This window comes from Lithobates pipiens, unplaced genomic scaffold (assembly GCF_037356315.1).
Source record: "Lithobates pipiens isolate NorthernLeopardFrog02 unplaced genomic scaffold, aLitPip1_a1.2 Scaffold_13, whole genome shotgun sequence".
Classification (NCBI taxonomy): Eukaryota; Metazoa; Chordata; class Amphibia; order Anura; family Ranidae; genus Lithobates; species Lithobates pipiens.
In genome coordinates this window covers 415,054,685-415,075,978 of record NW_027507718.1, presented here as the reverse complement: position 1 = coordinate 415,075,978, position 21,294 = coordinate 415,054,685, and the positions used below count along the sequence as shown (strand labels likewise).

At 42.6% G+C, this 21,294-nt stretch overlaps 1 protein-coding gene across 1 annotated transcript in view; it reads right to left on the bottom strand.

Annotated features, from left to right (window-relative positions):
• Window positions 1-21,294, bottom strand: part of GABRA2 (gamma-aminobutyric acid type A receptor subunit alpha2) — a 261,837-nt gene that overhangs the window by 162,691 nt on the left and 77,852 nt on the right. The window contains exon 4 of the mRNA XM_077477538.1: window positions 10,534-10,601. Coding sequence (XP_077333664.1) covers window positions 10,534-10,601 — 68 coding nt within the window. The remainder of the gene's footprint in view (window positions 1-10,533; window positions 10,602-21,294) is intronic.

Below are 21,294 nucleotides of genomic sequence, written 5' to 3'. Positions count from 1 at the left end.
CTTTCTATGGTTTTATCCTGTCTGAAAAATAAATGGTTTACCAGACCAAAAAGGAAGTGTCTAAAAATGGTGAGCAACTGAGCATGTGCACAGCAGAGTGAGACAGTGGGGGTTATTTACGAAAGGTAAATCCACTTTGTACTGTGAGTGCACTTGAAAGTGCAGTCGCTCTAAATCTAAGGGGTAGATCTGAAATGAGTGGAAGCTCTGCTGATTTTATCATCAAATCATGTGCAAGCTAAAATGCTGTTTTTTATTTTCCTTGCATATCCCCCTTGGATCTAAAGCGACTGCACTTCCAAGTGCACTTTCAGAGCACTTTCAAGTGCACTTGCAGTGCAAAGTGAATTATCCTTTACTAAATAACCCCCAGTGTATTGCTGGATTTTAAACAGTAATAGGCACTTATTTTTAATGTTTTACATAGCTATACATGCAAAAGGGGCCAGCCTAAAGTCATCTAGCAGAACTTTTTTTTTTTTTTTCAACATGTTTGTATAGATATAAAAAAAAAAAATATAGAAATACCTTTTTGTCCTTTCTTATAAACATTAGAAATACCCTTTTTCCCTTTTTTTTTAGCATTCCCTCTGTTCTCAGCTGCATGAGAGCTGAGGGGAGGAGAAGCAGCAGTACACTGAGCTTCCCAGTGAATAGCTGTGCAGTGGGGGCATGTCAGGACAAGTCTGATCATTGGAAGAAAGCAACAAAACTGACCAGGTTGTACTCTCCTGCTTATTGTGCTCAGTTTTTTTTAGGAAGGCAAGGGGACTAGCAGAAAAACCGGGGATTTCACATAAAGGAAGCAATACAAAGAGAACAGAATACTTTCTCATACAAGTGCAGTAGGCATATAATAAGCTCTTTAACTGATTTTTTTTTTTAGATTGAATAAAAAAAAAAAAAGAAAGTCAGACAAGGCAGAGATTTTCTTATTGTTTTCAGTAGGGTTTAGAATGTTTATGGACCTATCAAAAGCATGCCTGTTTCAGAACAGGAAAGGTTAGGGAAATAACACACAATGCTACTGCTTGTCTACTGCTTGGCATTTAGCATTGGCAGGACAGGAGTGTGGAAAGTATGCAAGCGGGCAGTATGTGTAGAAGAAGAGTGAAGGGGGTATGACCGAAGGCAGTGTGTGCAGAAAAAGGGTGTGGAGGGTATGATAAGGGGCAGCATGTGGAGGTAGAGTGCAGAAGGTATGGCAGCAGACAGTATGCAGAGAAGTACAGTGGATACAACAGTTTGCAGTATGTATAAAAGAGCATTTCTGAATGCAGGATGGGAGGCAAAATGTGCAGGAAAGAAGTGTGGGAGTGAGGTATCAAATATGCTCAGAGGAATGAGCACTGAGGGATTATTGTCTATATGCTCGGGACAAGTTAGTGAGAGGTTAAATTGGACCTTCAGTCTTTTTTTCAACTTTCCTATCTTCTGCCCTTGTTATTTTAAATTTGGATAGTAAAACATTTTTCCTGACAGGCTCCATGGCAGCATACGTGTGGGTTAGCCCCGCCTCCATAATTACCCAATAGGACCTCTACTCCCATAAATCTTTGCTCCAAGCTGCTATCCGTGTTCCTTTTGAAGAGATCTTCACTACGATCAAGTCGGCCGACTATCAAGCTTTTGTTCCTCCGATAGGCCCTGTCTGTTAAGCATGGGTATGGAGTGTATGGCAGAGTAGCGCTGAAGGCTTGGTTTGTCCGAAGATAAGTGCGCACGGCTTATTACCTGCTATGTAAGGTGGCCATTATCTGCCCGGTTGATCGGTGGTGTGTGCTTGAACCTGTTCGGCCAGACGATCGTTGGTGGAGTGGTGAGCTGTAAAAATTCCGTTTTTCATGGCAGCAGTGTTTATGTGTTTTTCTTTTTTCTATCTGTGTCTTTCATATGCCATCTGGTTCTTGTGCATAGGCGCTGACGCTTCCGCGTTCCAGCAGCCTTTCTCCCCCTGTTTCCGGATCCAGCGCTGCGTTCTGCGCATGCGCGGACCCAAATCCAAAGCGAGGCTTGGTTCCCGCGCATGCGCGCGGGCATCTCGCGTCTGACGCCGCTGATGACGTCATGGGCGCCATATTTAAAACACAGTGAGAGATGTCAGAATTTGGGAATGATTGCAGGAAATTCAGCGACTTCCCGGGGCCATTCTCTGGTTGGTGTAAGGTAGGTTATGATCTGCTCTGATGTATTATTGCTCCTGTGTTTTGTATGGCTGCTTATGAGGGTCTATTGTTGTTACAGTCAGCGTTCTTAGTCATGGATGCCTCACTGCCTACTAGTGACCTGCCCACTTGTAACAGGTATGTGCATGGCTGGATTGCTGTGTATATGTGGAGTATTCCTTAGCATTTGATACCAGCCTGGTCTGTATCTCTCTCTCTTTCTTGTATATTTCCTTATAGCCCTTCTAGGTCTGAACCGCATTACAGTGCGCATAGTCGCAGTGGATCGTCAAAATCGCACCACCGCAAATCATCGTCAAAGTCTGGTTACCGCAGGTCTTCCAGATCTGGACAACGCAGTCACTCGCACTCAAGCAGAGGACCAGATAATTCATGTTGGGGCTGTAAGATGCCCATTTCATCAGACAAATCGCTCTGTGATCATTGCTTCTCTAACGTCGCAGATGAAAGAGATGGTGCGGATCAACGCTTGGAATCTATGGTGAGAAGAGTGGTAAAGGAATCACTGCAGCAGAGGGAAGCTCATCACGCTATGGAATCCCCCTCAGACCCATTATGTCCTTCAGGAGGTGAAGGGCTCTTACAAGAGACTGGGGAATCTTCTCAACCAAGCCACCACTCTGTGCTCTTGTCTGACAGCGAATCGGATCCAGAGGATCCAGGAGTAGGATTTGATTATGCTTTAGTACCTGCTCTTGTCAAGGCAGTGAAAGAAGCTTTAAAATGGGAAGAACCCACTTCTTCCCCCCTCCCCAAACAAAGAAAGTTTTTCAAACAACTCAAAAAGGAACGGCAACATTTTCCTTTCCTATCTGAATTGGGAGAAATCATTACTGAAGAGTGGAGCAAGATTGATAGGAAGAGCTCCATGCAATCAAAGGTGTCTAAATTGTACCCCTTTAAGGAGGATGATGTGAAGCACCTTGAATCAGCTCCTCTGGTAGACGCAGCACTTATGCGTTTAGTTAAATACGTGACTCTCCCTTTGGAAGACACGGTATCTTTCAAAGATCCGTTAGAGAGAAGAATTGACTCAGATCTGAAAAGAATTTATCTAACTTCAGGGATGGCTTGTAAACCAACTTTGGCTTTAGCCGCAGTCTCAAAGGCTATTGAAACATGGGCCGACAATGTTGAAGAGTTCTTGAGAGGTATCTCAGTGAATACGGCTAAAGACTCTCCTATTCAGGAGATCAGAATGGCATCAGCTTTTTTGGGGGAGGCATCTATTGACATATTCCGCCTTCTGTCTCGGGCTATGTTGGCAGCAGTCTCGGCACGCCGTGCTTTGTGGCTCCGTCCCTGGTTGGCGGATCCAACATCTAAGCAGGCATGGTGTCGTATACCATTTGAGGGTACCTCCTTGTTTGGTAATAAACTAGATAGCGCCATATCCCGGGCCACGGGTGGGAGGTCTGGGTTCCTCCCTCAAGACAGACGTCTTCAAAACCAAAAACTTATTTTCTCAAGAAGGCAGACCTCGGATCGCGCTAGAGAAGCGTGCAGTTATAGGCCCGGCAGGGAGTTCTCTAGATCTTGGAGGTCCAGACAATCCTCCCTTAAGAAAACCTCAAAGGGGGCTTCCGCAGGTAATCAAGATTCTACCAAATCTTTTTGAAATTGGGCCCGCTCAAACATGTCAGGTGGGGGCTCGCCTTCTTCACTACCGACATGTTTGGGCGGCCTCAATTCAAGATTATTGGACCATCAAGACGGTTTCCTCGGGTCACAAGTGGACTTTCATCAGCACTCCGAGGTTAAGGTTCATTCCCACAACAATTCCAGGCTCAGAGGAAAAGAAACAGGTCCTATTGACCTACGTAAGTTGTTTGCTGGATCAAGGTGCAGCCGTGCCCGTGCCAGAAGACGAACGTGGCGAAGGCATGTATTCTCCTCTGTTTATGGTTCAGAAAAGAAATGGCGCATGGAGGCCGGTGATAGATTTGACCCACCTCAATTCCTTCATTCGCAAGGAAAAGTTCAAGATGGAGTCTCTTCTTACAATCCAACAGTCAGTGCAGCTAGGGGATTGGTTAATCTCAATCGATTTGAAGGACGCATACTTTCATGTGCCAGTAGCAAGGGATTTCCAGCAATTTCTCAGTTTCGCAGTTGGCGATCAACACCTCCAGTTTACCTGTCTCCCATTCGGGTTGACAACATCTCCTTGGGTCTTCTCCAAGGTACTCCTAGCGATAGTAGCTCTTTTACGAGTCAAAGGAGTTCGTCTCCATCATTATCTGGACGATTTGCTCCTATTATCTCAGGACAGAGATCAAATTCTGGAACACAAGAGTTTAGTCATCTCCACTCTGCAGACGTTTGGTTGGCTCCTGAACCTAGAGAAGAGCCATCTGGTTCCAACGCAAGTGATCGTGTTTCTAGGGGCTCAGTTCGACACATTAAAAGGCACTATCTCCCTGCCGGAGGAAAAAATCAGTGTGATCCGGGACAGGATTCACAAGGCTTGGGAATCATCTCATCTTTCGGCTCTACAATGCTTGAAAGTGATCGGCACAATGACGGCCACCATCCCTATGGTGAAGTGGGCCCAGTGGCACACTCGTCCCTTCCAGAAAGGGTTTCTGCAACAGTGGGACTCGTCCAATCAAACACAGCGCATACGCCTTACACCAGCGATGAGGATGTCTCTCCTCTGGTGGCTTCAAGGGAAGAATCTACGCAACCATCATTCGATAGTCCCCATTTCCTGGATAATAGTAACCTCAGATGCCAGCAACAAAGGTTGGGGCGCCCATTGCCTTACGGAAGTAGCTCAAGGAAGGTGGTCGTTCCCGTCGCGGTATGTGGTCTCCAACATCCTGGAGTTGAGAGCAGCCTTTCGAGCACTCATAGCATTTCGCCATCTGGTGGCAGGGTCGTCAGTAATGTTAAGACTGGACAACACAACTGCAGTGGCCTATATAAAGAAACAAGGAGGGACTCGCAGTTGGTCTCTATTACGAGAAGTAGAACCGATAATGAACTGGGCTCAGAAGAATGTGGTCAACATTTCTGCTGTATACATCCCAGGAGTCCAGAATGTTCAAGCAGATTTTCTGTCAAGGGTCAAAATAGACAACAACGAGTGGTCCCTTCACAGGGATGTCTTCGAGTGGCTTCTGACTCTGGGAGTATCTCCAGAGGTCGATCTGTTCGGTTCGCCGTACAATCGCAAGATGCACAGATACTACTCGAGGTTCAGGGATCCTCAGGCGTTCGGGATAGATGCTCTCACGGATTGTTGGAAGTTCCAGAGAGCCTATGCCTTCCCTCCAGTTCCTGTAATCCTACAGTTCCTTCGGAGGCTCAGAGGGGAGAAGGTGGAAATCATTGCGATAATACCATTCTGGCCCAACAGGCCTTGGTTTCCTCTGCTGTTGCTCCTCAGCTATCAGGACCCAGTTCCCCTGCCTCTCAGGCCAGATCTACTGTCTCAAGGCACGCTGTTACACCCGTGCCCATCCTATCTACACCTCAGGGCATGGTTCTTGAGAGGGGAAGGCTAGAAGCTCTAGGTTGCCCAGAAGAAGCGATTCCAACCCTTCTTAGTGCCAGACGGAAGAGTACCAATAAAGTGTACGAACGTATATGGGCCAGGTTTATGGGCCACATGTCTTCTAGGTCAAATTCATATAATTCTCCGGCAGTTCAAGATATCTTGTCTTTCCTTCAGTCAGGGTTAGACTTGTCTCTGGCAGTTAGCTCTCTTAGAGTACAAGTTTCAGCCATTTCAGCCTTTACAGGAGTTTCGTGGGCGAATCACACCTTAATTCAACAATTCTTTAAAGGAGCCATCAGGCTTAGGCCTCAAAAGAGGCCCAGGTTTCCCAAATGGGACCTTCCGTTAGTATTGGACTTTCTTTCTGATCTTGGGAAAGGTTTGGATGCTCCCCTGTCTTTAGGAGATCTCACTATCAAGACGGTGTTTCTGGTGGCAATAACTTCAGCCAAAAGAGTGTCGGAAATTAGGAATCTTGGGTCAGTTGAACCATTTCTAACTTTCTTTCCGGACAGAGTGGTCCTGATCCCTATGCTTGGATCAAATCCAAAAGTCACATCAGTATTTCACGAAAATCAGGAGATCGTGCTACCTACGTTTAGAATGTCAGACAACCAAGAGATTCATCCCCTGGATGTTGGTCGCACCTTGAAACAATATCTGGACGCTACAGCCTCGTTCAGACGAACAGACTTTCTTTTTGTCCTTCTTCATGGCAAAAATAAAGGGATGCGAGCATCAGTAAGATCAATCTCATCTTGGGTGGTCCAAACGATTCAAAGGGCATACAAGGCAAAGGGCATGGTTCCTCCTGAGGCAGTGACGGCTCATTCAACTCGGGGCATCTCGACCTCTTGGGCAGCAGTTCGACATGTCGCACCAGAAGTTATCTGTAGAGCAGCTTCCTGGTCTTCAATTAATACCTTTGTTTCCCATTATTGTGTAGAGCCAGCTGCGCTTTCTTCTGTTAATTTTGGTTTACAAGTATTGTCAGTGGACAATGAAAAATAAAATTCTAGTTTCTTTGCTCAACATTTTTAGCCCACCCGGGTGTGTTTGGCGAGTTATTTCCCACACGTATGCTGCCATGGAGCCTGTCAGGAAAATGGAAAATTTATATCAAATACTTACCGTAATTTTCCTTTCCTGATGGGCTCCATGGCAGCAGGAGTTCCCTCCCAAATGTTGGAGTAGGCTAGTTACGGAACACGGATAGCAGCTTGGAGCAAAGATTTATGGGAGTAGAGGTCCTATTGGGTAATTATGGAGGCGGGGCTAACCCACACGTATGCTGCCATGGAGCCCATCAGGAAAGGAAAATTACGGTAAGTATTTGATATAAATTTTCCATTTTTTTTCTGCCAGTATACAGCCCACGTCCTGTTTCTTGTCTGGTCATTAGCCTAGGCTTTGACATCATGCACAGCTCTCTCTCTCTCTCACTCTTGTGAGAGTTTGCCAGGAAGGGAGGGGAATGTGTCATGAGAGGGCCAATGAAAGCTGCAGGGCTGCTGCAGGGCTGCAGATTCAGCTGCTCACAGTTAAAACGGTTGTAGCCAGAATCAGTGGAGGGAGATTTCTGCAGCATATTTGGCAAGTACAGAATCACAGTATATATAAAATAATATGCAAAGTGGTTGGAGGGAAGCTTCAGAATGGCAAATATGTTTTTATTACAAATTATGTGAGTTGACTGTTGTTCCTCTTTAAGGTACACACATTGGATATTTATCATGAAGCAGATGATGCTAATGCTCCTAAACCAAATAACATACAAGTCACTGAGGGGTTAACACTTATAAGCTGGAAGAATGCGGGGTTCATGCTTCTTCAGTGGGGATGGATTTTTTCACCCCCCTTGCTTTTGGGGAAGGGGAGATCTGCTATTATTTTTTCGTTAAGCCCCTGACTAAAAGAAAAAGAGAATGAGCCATGTAGCCAGATTTACTGTTGGTATGAATACTAAGTGATAAGTGTGTGCTGAGGGTAGGATGTAGGGGAGAGACCAATGTGTATCCCTAACACACATATGCACACACGATCCAGGACTACACAATGGGAAGTAAAGATAAACCTTATTTCTGCAGAGAGGAGGGAGAGCATAGACATAGTGTAGCATAGAGATTAAGCTGAGAGTAACGTTGAGTGTTGAACCTCCAGACTGTCTCTGGAATGCGGGTGCAATGACTATGGAGAGGACATGGACAGCATTCAATTTACAGTTTCTATGGTGGGAACGTGTGACTTCAGTCCGGGATACAAGGGAACGACCAATGTGTGTGTGCTGGAGGAGGGATACAGGGGAAAGACTAATATACTGTATGTGTGCTGGAGGAGGGGTATAGGGGTAGAACCAATATGTGTGTGGAGGAAGGATACAGGGGAAACACCAATGAGTGTGTGCTGGAGAAGGCATAAAGAGGAAAGACTATATATGCACTTGAGGAGGAACATGGGCAAAGACCAATGTATATGTGTGGAGGAGGGATACAGGGGAACAATCCATGTATGTGTGTGGAGGAGGGATACAGGGGAACAATCCATGTATGTGTGTGGAGGAGGGATACAGGGGAACAATCCATGTATGTGTGTGGAGGAGGGATACAGGGGAACAATCCATGTATGTGTGTGGAGGAGGGATACAGGGGAACAATCCATGTATGTGTGTGGAGGAGGGATACAGTGGAAAGACCAATGTGTGTGTTCTGGAGGGAGACACAGGGGAAAGACCAAGATGTTATTGGAATTTTTTAGTTTGACATTTTCTCTCAAACTAAAACGGCTTAACTGAAAATTATATAAAAAAAATGCAACAACGCTGATCAATATCTTCCCTCAATTTACTATTTGAAAATGTGACCCAGTTACAAAAACACAGAAGCAAGCTGGCCGATTGGGAAAGGAATCACAGATCCAATCAAACATCAGAAGCAGATAATACAGATACACTAAAGTGTACTGTAGCAATAAACCTTGGCCGATGGTGAATGACCCCTATTTATCTTGCTCTCTGGTTTTACAGGAGTCAAGCTGTGCAATCTTTAAGCCAGTCAGTCGGAGAAAAAGATCATTTTTCACTGAAAATCCATAAAGCTTTATATAAATACCAACATTCCTGCAAATACCTGATTTTTCAACTCTTATATAACCAGTCTATATTGTGCTTGTGCATGCTAACAGGCTGATTTGCTAAAAAAAACTGATTTACACCCTTTATTCACTTGAAATACCCAATCAGGCTCAAGGGAAATAAAACATTGTAAACATAAAAGCAACGCCAAACTTATATAACCTAATGCCATGTGTTCTGCTGCTAATATTTATACCAACAATTTTTTTTCTAAAATGTACAGTACATACAGCAAAAATATATTTTTTTTGGATAGCTTTATATTCGCTGTTAGGTGGTAATTTCTATTTGTGTCCCCGCTGGATAGATTAACCCTCTCTATTTGTCTTGAAGACCATTGCCACTGAGAAACGAATGACAGCAAATCCAACATTTTTGAGTTGTCACCAGAAGAGGAAGAGGGGAAATTTCCTAATCAGAACACTTCCCATAACAAACTGTCTAAAAGAGGAATTCCCTTCATTTTGCAAAGATTTTTTCTCACATCCGGTTGCGTCTCTAGGACAGGAATTAAAAGTAAATCCCTTCAATGCCACATTAAGAGCAAAAAAATTAACTGGTGGGTTTTCACTCTATACCTACCCTAGCCAAAAGCTAAACAAGGTAAAAACAACGTCCTATAGCTGTTAAGAAATGTGCCAGTCACAGGGCCCACCCAAATTTCTAAACCATTTCATCTAAACCCTGTCTTTTGCCACCTTCAGTTATTTTCAGAGCTCTCCTTTTGTAAGGCTGGTTTCACACATGCGCACAGCAGGGGGTCCAGTACGTCCCTGTACACGCGAATCAGGTCAGAATTTTTGCCTGAATTCACACCTAAATCGGAACCAAAGACGCACAGGACCTTTTCCAAATTGAACCGCAGCCATCCCAGCACTATGTGAACCGGCTCCATTGAGAGCCAGGCACATTCTCCTGTTATGTGAGTTGGATGAGGGAAACCCACATCCAATTTGCATATGTGGGAGCCCAGCCTCAAAGTGGTATTTCTAGAAAAGTTATTAAAATCTCAGTCTAGTCCTGACTGAATGACAGAGCAGTTTTGGGCTTTTTCATCTTGTTACCAGAGGCATTACATCACCAGAGGTGTTATAGAACCAAAGAAGATAGGCTCTACATTAGTAGGGATTGCGTTTACAACAGGATTAATACCACTTTACTAGGAGCCTCTGCTTTGAAGAGAGCCACATTACCAGAAGTATTACTGGATTGACGTGGCACCAAGTGTTACCAATGAGGTTACAAAATGATGATGCCAGAAAGTCTAGAATCCCAGACTTATCGCATTAATAAATGAGGTACTGAAGGGTCAACATTATCACATGATGGTTCCAGTGCCCATGGTACTAGACAAGTCACACATGTAGCCACCTTGCCCTAAGCAAGAGTGTCTATGTTTATATTTGCTGGGCTGTAGCCAGCCTAAAAATGACTGATAATTGAGCTTTTTTTAGTCTCGCCCAAGCTCTGGTTATTGTTTTCTCCTGATTGTTCCTGGCAATAATGTGTGAGGCTACCACTAATCAGAGCTATGAATATTTAAGCCTCTTTGGCCAACCATTGGGAAGTTTCTTGCCAGTGGTGTAGGTCAGGAGAGGATTCAAATATTCAGAAGTGACTTTGGAAATTCGGTCTTCCTCTGGGCCCCTTTTTCAAAGCATTATTTGGTTATTGTACATATATTTAAAGCTTGTATAACTGTACAGGAAACTTACCATATCTGTATCAGAAACTGGTCCAAAGCTGGTCACATAGATATCTGTGTGTACTTCTGTTACTCGGTCTAGGATAAAATTGTTACAAAAAAATGCATTTAATCTTTTGAAGGTCACAATTATAAGATATCATTTCAAGTCATACACAAGACCCAGAATGTTCAATTCATTCAGTAAAAGCCGATACAGGCATACCCCACTTTTAAGTACAATATGGGGTATATTTACTAAAGCTGGGAAGTGCAAAATCAGGCTCAAGTCTGCATAGAAACCAATGAGCTTCTTTTTTTTTTTTTTTTTTTTTTTTTTGCCACATCAGCGAATCCTCAAGGAGACTAGAATCAACTTTACGTTCATCGCTGTCTCTTATTTATTTTCACATCATTGTAGCAGGTTTCTTTACTCCCACTTTTTTTTTTTTTTTGTAAGTTGGGATAAATCTCTTTTATAACTTTATTTCTTTATCGTTTAAAATATAACATATATTACGTCACCCCTCCTATTTTCTAATAATCTACCCTCTACCCAACTCGCCCCTCCCCCTCCCACCCCGTGATGTCAGTAGTATTCCTCTTCTAAGCATCCTCCTCTAAATCCTATCTTTTTGGTCTTAGCTGTACTGCGTAGCTCCAGTTCTGTTTAAACTTTTTCCATCCTTTCCATTTTTTTGCAAATGCAATTCTTTCATCTTCATCATTCATGCCTATACTTTCACAATTAAATATTCCCTCCACCGCGTCTACCCATTCCCATATCGTTGGGCATTCGACCTCATACCATTTCCTGGGAATCAGTTTTTTTGCGGCATTTAGAAGATGTGGAATAATTGTATCCTGATATTGTTTAACTCCCCCCTCAGTCCCGTGAAAAAGCACTATCCAGGGGTCCAGTTTTATAGTTGTTTGGGTTATTTCCTTTATCCTTTGAAGGATCTCCTCCCAATATGTCTTAATTTTTGCGCAACCCCACCATATGTGTGTCATTGTTCCTATGGCTTTACACCCCCGCCAGCACTCCGCCGTTCTTCCTTGTTGGTATTTCACCATTTTATCTGGTGTGTTGTACCACCGCGAGATGAGTTTGTAATTCATCTCGGCGGTCTTGTTGTCTATTGCCGAGCTATGTGTTATTTTCAGTATTTTATTTATCATCTCTTGATTTATTTGTGACCCTAATTCGTGCTCCCATTTTTTTATGTAAGGCGGTATCTCCCTCTGGCTGGCCAATATCAACAGTTTGTATAGCCTTGATATTATACCTTTACTCTGAACTGCCTTACAGAGTTTCTCTAACCCCGTAAATTCATTATCCACTCTAGGTGGCTGGGGCAATCTTTGTATAAAGTGAGCCAGTTGGAGATATCGCCATCTATCATTCACCATAAATCCGGTGCGTACTAATTCTTCAAGTGAAATTAATTTCCCATTTCTGATTATATCATTTAATAGTGCCCCTTCTTTTTTTATCCAGTTCCCCGCTATCTCTCTTTTACCTGGGGGAAAATACTCATTCTCCCTTAAAACTATCATCGGTGAGTTATAGTGTCCATTTAATCTTTTATATGCCCCATCCCACGTCTTAAGTGCCATCCGTGTCAACTCATTTGTAGCTATATCCAGTGCCCTATATTTTGGGGGACTCCACACTATCTCCCCGAGTCGTGCCTTGCTATATATACATTCAAGATTCACCCACCTTTTTTCATACCTTTTCCCCCTTACCCATTCGACTATTCTAGACAATAAGATTGCTTGGTAATAGTGGTACAAATCCGGAACTGCCAGCCCCCCTTTCCTTTTCTCCTGTTTTAATACCCTGTGGGAGATCCTAGGTTTTTTATTATTCCATATATATTTGCTCATTAGCGAATTTAATCTTAAAAAATAACTGGAGGGTATATTGATTGGCAACATCTGAAATTTATATAATATTTTGGGGAGGATGAACATTTTAAATACATTTATTCGGCCAAGCCAGGAAATGGATCCATTAGCTACCTTCCTAAGTTCCGCTTTAATTTCATTTAATAATGGGATGTAATTCAAGTGGAACATCTTATCCAGCGTTCGTGCTAGTTTTATTCCTAAGTATTTCAGTTCTTTTGCCCACTTAAATCTACATTTTCCCTGAATTATTTGTTCTTCCTGTTTGCTAACGTTTATATTAAGGATTTCCGATTTTGTTTGATTTATCTTAAAATTTGATATTTTACCATATTCGTCAAGGGCCTCTATAACTTTTATTAATGAACTTTGGGGGTTGCTGATGTAAAATAGCACATCATCTGCATATGCAGCAAGTTTGTGCTCCTCCTGTCCCGCCATAATTCCCGTTATTTCTGGGTTATTTCTGATCGTCGAGAGTAGAGGTTCCAATGAGAGCACGAAAAGAAGGGGCGAGAGCGGACAGCCCTGTCTAGTTCCATTTTCCATCTCAAAGGGAGGGGAGGGCAACCCATTGATGTTTACAGTCGCAGTGGGATGTTGATACAAGGTTTTAATCCACTTGACCATCCTTGGGCCAATACCCATTTTTCCTATTGTCTGAAACATAAATCCCCAGTCCACCCTATCGAAAGCTTTTTGGGCATCTGTTGACAATAGTAAAGCCGGGGGTTCCGTCTTCTCCCTTTGAGATAGCAATAATAAGGTTCTAACCCCATTATCTTTTCCCTCGCGGCCGGGCACAAACCCCACCTGGTCAGGGTGTACCAGGAAGTTCATTACTGTCTTCATTCTATTTGCTAGTACCTTTGCAAATAGTTTAGTATCTACATTTAAGAGTGAGATTGGTCTATAACTGGCACACTTGGTCTTGTCTTTCCCTTCCTTTAATATGACAGTAATAGAAGCAAACACTGCCTCTCTACTTATATCATATTTTTCTCCAATTCCATTCATATACCGACAAAGTTCCGGTACCAGAATTTCCTTGAACCTTTTATAATAGTAGATTGTTAATCCGTCAGGTCCTGGGCTCTTCCCTAATGCTGACTCTGCCAGTGCGTTATTTATTTCAGAAACCGTTATGGGGCTTTCTAACTTCTCTTGATCTATTTCCCCTATCTGGGGGAGTCTCGCGTTATTAAGGTATCTGTCTATTTTGTTTATATCCCCCCCTTTTTCGGGCTTCTTATTTTTTATAGCGTATAATCTCGCATAGTATTTTTTGAATGTTTCTCCGACCTCCTTTGACGTATGCACCAAGTCCCCATGCTCTGTTTGAATTTTCTCTATATAGTTAATAGCTTTTTTCTTTTGGAGTCTATTAGCCAGGTATTTTGTGGGTTTGTTCCCATCTTGGTAACTTATTTTCCTTAGTTGATTAAAGTATTTTTTTGTTTCTTGTTCTCTTAGCCCTTGTAGTTCTTCCCTTTTAGTTAGTAATTTTTGGTATACCTTCTTATCCGCGATCCCGAGTTTGTGTTGTTGTTCTATCTTGCGAATTTCCTCACTTAGTTTATTGGTTCTTTCAGCCCGTTCTTTTTTTTTCTGTGTGCCTCTAGCGATCAGGATCCCACGGATATAAGCCTTGTGGGCATCCCAGAGGACTTGCCCCGAGATGCCCTCGGTATCGTTTATGGAAAAATACTTTACTAATTCTCTTCCTACTACTTCACCACCTTCTTTATCTCGGATTAATTCGTCATTTAACCGCCACCTGGTGGCTGGTTTACTATACCCAGGGATCTGTATCTTCATTTTTATTGGAGCGTGGTCTGATTGTGTTATTATTTCTATGCTTGTTTCCAAAACTGTTTCAAGGACTCGATGTTCCACCAGGATATAATCAATCCTGGAGTACGTCCCATGCACAGGAGAAAAGAACGTATAATCCAATTTTTTAGGATGTTGTGCTCTCCAAACATCAACTAGTTGATTCTTATTCAAATCTTGAATAATCTTTTTCAATTGGACCTTGCTCCCTCCCCGTGCATGGGATGTACTGTCCATTTCAGGGTTCAAACAGAAATTCAGGTCTCCCATCAACACCACATATCCACATTTGAATTCCTGTAATTTAGCTAAAGTTCTTCTCAAATATGTTATGGGGTTTTTATTTGGGGAGTAAATATTGGCCAATGTATAGGTTGTATTGCCCAGTTTTCCTTTCAAAAATAGATATCTTCCTTCTGGGTCTGTTTCTCTTCCCTCAACTAAAAAACTGGTATTTTTCCCGAACCCTATTGCAACTCCCCTCGCTCTGTTAGTAATCGTATCCCCATAATACCAGCTTGGATAGTCTTTAGAATGGAGCCTGATCTTAGACGTATGTGGAATGTGTGTCTCTTGCAAAAAGATCACATCCGCCTGATAGTGTGTCAGTTCCGCCAAAATTTTGTGCCTCTTTTTTGCAGTGTTGAGCCCCTTAACGTTGTAAGACATAAAATTTAAATCCTTTTTTTTGTTATCCATATCTTATCTTTTTGACTGGATTACTTTCTTTTTCCTGGAGGATTTTACTACTGACATGTCCCCTTACCCCCCTCATCCCCCTTAATCCCGCCCCACCACCCCCCCCCCTCCCCCCCAACCCACCCACCCCCCTCCTTTTAGCCACTGATCGCCCCTTGACTTGTCAATAGGCCTACGTTCTTTGGCCATTTCCAAGTCTTTGGTGTTCTAAGGTGGGATTCTACCTATGGCCTCAACATCCGCCCTCCTTAGGTGTATTCCCAAAGAAAGAGGGGGGATATTGGACCCGTCCTCCATCGAGCCATTACACCCAAACAATCTCCCCCCCCCCCCCCACCCCTCCTTGTATTACGACTGTGCTCTCATAGTATTACATCCATCTCATCCAGCCAACCTGGAAGGGTTGGAGTTTGAATTTCCATTTTTTCACAAAAATCCCCTAATTCCTCTGGGAAACTCAGTTTAGCAGTTCTTCCATCTTTAAATGCTAACAGACATGCTGGGAACCCCCAGCTGTATCTGATGTTCTGTGCTCTCAACTGTTCCAGCAGTGGTTTTAAAAGGCGCTTTCTAGCCAAAGTCTCAGGCGCTAGGTCTGGGAAAATTTGTATTTCTTTTTCAGCGTATTTTAGTGGGGTTTTCCCCCTTAATTTTCTCCAGATCTCTGCCTTGTCTTCATAGTGTTCAAATCTAACAATAATGTCCCGCGACCTTCCTATCTCGTCTGGCCTTTTCTTCCCAACCCGGTGCGCCCTCTCAATCTTGGGGAATGCTTCTTGTCCTCTATCTATTATTGGTCGGAATATATCTTCTATGATCTCCTTTAGCTCTTCTCTCTTATTTTCTGGGACAGATCTTACTCTCAAATTTTGTCTTCTGATTCTATTCTCTTGGTCTTCGAGTCGATAAAGAATTCTCCTCTGGTTTCGACGTGTAACTTTGGCTTGTTCCTGCGCTTTGTTGAGCTCCTGGGCTTGTATATTGATTTTTTCTTCTACGGCCTCGACTCTTATCAATAAATGTCCCAGGTCGCTTCGTAACATACTTATCTCTGATTTTATGGCATTCTCCACTTTTGAGAGCATCTCCCTCATCACTTCTTTTGTTAACCCGTTGTCATCCGGTCTTTGATCTTCCCATTTACTTAATTCTAGTTCGCTCTCGGTTGTCAATTCCTCTCTAGATTGATCTGAAGTTCCCTCTGTTTTTTTATCCATCCCGCTGCTCTCCTCCGGGTTAGAGGTCTGCTTATCCTTCCCTTCGCCCTTCGGGCTAGCTCCTTGGTTCATATATTGTTTTATAGTGCTTTCAGTACGTTTATTTTTTGGGGTCTTAGAGCCGCCTCCCTTAACGGTTTGTTTTGCGGTTCTGCTCATGGTGTTTTTTTTTTTTTTTTATCTCCCGTGGTCGTCTCCCCAGTTTGATAGTCTTCTTATAACCCCTTTGTCTTGTTATATCTTCGCAGCTTCTTTTGCGAGGCGGGGGCCTATATTTAAAGACCACCTGCGCGCTTCAGCTATAACAATCCGTTTACCCACTACTAGGGGGTTTCCCAGGTTGTTATCCCGTTCGTACTGTTCCCTGCGTTTTGCAATTGTATTAACCTTCCAGTGATATTATGTATTTCCCAACTAGGTAGGTAGAGCCTTCAGGGCCGGCACCAATGAGCTTCTAACCCCAGCTTGTTCAATTAAGCTTTGGTAATAAAACCTGGGTGCTCATTTATTCCTATGCAGAAGTGAGCTTGATTTTACACTTCCCAGCTTTAGTAAATAAACCCCATTGTGTACTTAAAAGTGGGGAATGCCTGTAGCAGTTTTTTCTAAAGATTTAGATATAATACTTGTCCTCGCTATTATAGTAAATGTAGTTCTTACAACCACACAAATTACAGCTTAAAAAAGATTTTTAAAAAGAGGATGGAAAGTAATGTATCATTTCTGTTATTTAAGTGGACCTCAAAAAGGGAAGATTTCCTATCTAATAGGTTACATCAAGAGATGTTAACTATGCCTAAGCAGTCCCCTAAAAATTTTACTTTTTGTCTTGAATTCCTCAAAAAAAAAGTGTCAGTACACTTTCTGATATCGGAGTGTGCCTTGGCACTTCTGTGCCCACAGCCTCATAATTGCATGTGTTGCAGTGTCTGACTGCTATCCTCACCAGATTTGGAGTGAGACCTGGTGATGTCACTGCTGTACTGCTTGCAAAAGCAGAATCTGAACCTGAGGACCTGTGATATATGCATTTTTCTACTTTTAGTACCTTCATTCTAAAAATCTAAACATATCAAATGAAAAACATATGCATGACCCTTTTGTGACTATGCAAAATGCATGGTATGTGTGTTGTGGTGTGCTGTGATACGTTGCACATTGGGCTCTACTGTACAATTAAAAAAAATAAAACATATACTGTAAAGGCAAAATACAATCTCTCAATCCCAACAGCTGTTCTTTTAAACATAAAATGGGAGGAAATATGTTTGACAAGAAAAAAAAAAGCATATAACATTACAAGGAGTGTTTCAAACTGACTTTATGTAAACATTATAAAATGCATTCACAAGTCCAATAAGTTTAAAAATATAAAAACAGAACCCATGTGGCTTACTGATCAAAACTGATAAAAATACTGGTAAAAAAAAAAAACATAATAAAGAAAAGGGAAATTAAACATTTAGAAGCAAAGGAAAGCTTTCATTGTTGGAGAGAAGAAAGAATACAACAGGTACTGCAAAATGGAAAACGGGTGAAAATTCAGAATGATTGACATGTTTCTAAAGGAAATCTAAAGGGTAACCCCACTTTTGTGGGAAAAAATATGACAAATAATAATATAGCATATACAATTGCGACAAAAGCCTTTATTGTAATTTTTTGCTATAACAAAAACCCTTTCCTTTTCAAACAGCAACATTGAAACTTTCTGTAAAATCCAATGCAATATGGCAACCTAGAGGCATTCTGTACATGGTTTGTGTATGGAAAGCCCCCAGAGATGTAATTTCCTGCTTGTGTGATTTGCTCACTGATTTTCCCAGAAGTCTACACGTTGAGGTTGATTTACTGAAGACAACTTTACTGTGAACTGCAAGTGCAGTTGCACTAGATATGAGGGGAAGCTCTGCTGATTTCTATCATCCAATCACGTATAAGCAAAAATTCTTTTTTTTTTTCCTTGCATGTTCCCCTCAGCTCTAGAGCAACTGCACGTGCAGTGCACAGATTATTTGCCTTTAGTAAGTCAAGCCCTAAGATTCAAGTCAGATTTTCATTTTTGATGAGATTCTCCAAAAGTGTTAATCACTTATAAAGGAATGCAGACCCTGCCACTCTCCTCATTAGAACCCTGAAATCATATCAACTGATCCAAAATGAAAAAGTTACTCCCATTCAGAATCAGTCATGCAAAAGAAATGATGTCAAAAATAGCCATTCCATTAGAGCACAAACAAGGAAGACGATGCAACAAAGTTTAACCACTTGCTGACCACCCTGTAGCAGTTTTGCAGTTTTACTGCTACAGGATGGTAGCTCTACGCAGGATCATATATATATATATACAGGATTCTACACTTCTGCCTGGAGGGGGCATGCGCGCCGCTGGCAGGCTGCTTCTTGGGTGACTCTTCACAGCAGAAGCTGATCTGCGGATGCCGGGAATGTATGTGAATGTCAGAGTTTTACAATGCCTCACAGGATATGTAGTTCTGCAACAGCTGGAGGACCGTAGTTTGGTGATCCCTGCGCTATAACATTCACATAAACCAATCAATATATGTTTATAGGGATTTTGTTTACCAAAAACATGTAGCAGAATACATATTTGCCTAAATGTTTTTCAACAAATTTACATTTTTTTATTTTTTTTATTGGATGTTTTACAACAGAAAGCAAAAAATATAGTTTTTTTGTTTTTGTTTTTATTTTTCAAAATTGTGGGTCTTTTTTGTTTAAGGCCGGGTTCACACCGCTGCGATGCGGGAACCCCGCAAATCCGCGGCGTTTTCCCGCATCGCATTACTCCCGTCGGCAGTTCACACTGCCCTATGCGGACGGCTGGGAGTGTCAATGATATGTTAATGACACCCCCAGATCCGTCCGCATATCGCAGTGCGATCTGCCGACTCGCACAGGAATCGGATCGCATGGTGTGAACCCCCATGCGATCCGATTCTGTTGCGGACCAAAAAAAGGGTCCCGTGCGAGTTTGCTGCGGGAGCGATGCGAATTCAGCCATACTATCTATACTATCATACTATCTATCGCACCACAAATCACATCCGGATCTCCCCCCGCAGCAGTGTGAACCCAGCCTAAAGCACAAAAAATAAAAAAACGCAGTGGAAAAAGAAATGACACCAATTTTATTTCGGTACAGCGTTGCATGATCACGCAATTGTCAGTTAAGGAACCACAGTGCCATATCATATAAAATATGGCCTGGTCATGAGGGGGGGGGGGGGTAACTCTTCCAGAGGTCAAGTGGTTAAAAACCTTGCAATGTACATTAATCACCCAGAGGGGATCTTTTAGCAACAAAATTGGACTAACTCTTTAACCTCCCTAGCGATAATCCCGAGTGTTTTCACTACCAAAAGCAGTAACCCTGAGCCTCACTCGGGATTGCATTGCAGGATCCAGGCAAAGTTACTTACCTTGTCCCCAGGATCCTGCGATGTCTCCCCACTGTGTGTGCAGGTCGTCCTCCGCTCAATCTATCACAGTGCCGGGCTCCTTTCCCTGCGACGCACAGGGATGGAGCCCGGAGCCAAATTCAGAAAGTGAAAAACACATTGCACATACAGTACATTGTAATCTTACAGACTACATTACTGTATCACATTATTTCACATCCCTTTTGTCCCTAGTGCTTTTTCCAGTGTCCTGCATGCAGTTTTATATTATATACTGTTCTTTCTGCCCAGAAGTTAAAAGCGGTTTTAGACCAGCTAGAAAACAGCGATAGTAAATTAGAATTACTAGCAGAATTGAGAGATAGTGTTTTTTAAATCCGTCATCAAACACTGAAAGTGATGACAGCGACAATTCTGCAATTGAAAAAATGTCAGTGTTTTTGATTTCATCACATTATTGAATACATTTTTTTATTATATTATTATTTGTTATAATTATGTATTATTTATTTATATTATAATTTAAGGTTTTGTGTTTCAACTTTATCATACCCGGGATGTCTACTAGACTCTTATTTGGGCAGATTTAGGTGAGTTATTCCTAAGAATTACAGGCCTACAATATAAAACTCCAAATGTTTTATATATTATATAGATTAATTCCAGGTATGGCATTTTAATATAGTCACATTGGTCCAGCTTGGACCAATGTAACCATGCATATACCATTCTGAACACAGGAGGTCGGCCGATCAGCACTGGTGACATTCAGAGAATGCTTTGCATTTTTTCAGTAAATGCAAAACATTTTCTGATTGGACAACGTAGAAAGGTTGGGCAGTGACATCATGGGACAAAGTTGGATGATCTCTTCAATTTCCTGAATTTCAAACCCTTGCATGTCCCCAACTGGCTTATGGGTCCCTTCAAGATGATCACAGGGCCAACGCCAGCTCCCCCCACCAGGCACCCACTGCCTCAGAAACAGTGCCAATGTGCCATACTACTTTGGCATTCCACGTCCAACTGAACCCAAGGATAAAAAGCACCATTTGTTTGTGAGCCACATGTAAACACGGAGATGCCAGTAATCGGCTCTCCTCGCCTCACACTGACAGAGGGGACATATAAGAATGTTATCCGGGCACTGATCATCAATATATCATACAATATAGCAATATAGAGTCACAAATCAGTGCCTACCATTGCCCACCAATGCCAGCAATCAGTGCCCACCAGTGGCAGCAATCAGTGCTCACCACTGCCCACAAGTGCCACCAATCAGTGTCCATTAGCGATGTCAGTCAGTGCTGGCAATCAGTGCCACCTTTCAGTGCTGCCCATCAATGCCCATCACTTCTGTCAATCAATGCCCATCAGTAATGCCCATCAGTGTCACCCAACAATGCCACCCATCAATGACCATTAGTGCCCATCAGTACCGCCTGTCCATGCCACCTGTCAGTGCCCACCAGTGCCACCTAACAGTCTCCATCAGTACCGCCTATCAGTGCTCATCAGTGCCGCATATCAGTGCCACCTATTAGTGCCCATAATTGCGGTATATTAGTGCCACCTAATCAGTGCCCATAAGTGCTGCCTCATCAGTGCCCATAAGTGCCACCTCATCACCAGTTCAGCCTATCAGTGCCGCCTCATCAGTGCACATCAGTGAAGGCGAAAAATGACTTACTTACACAATTTACT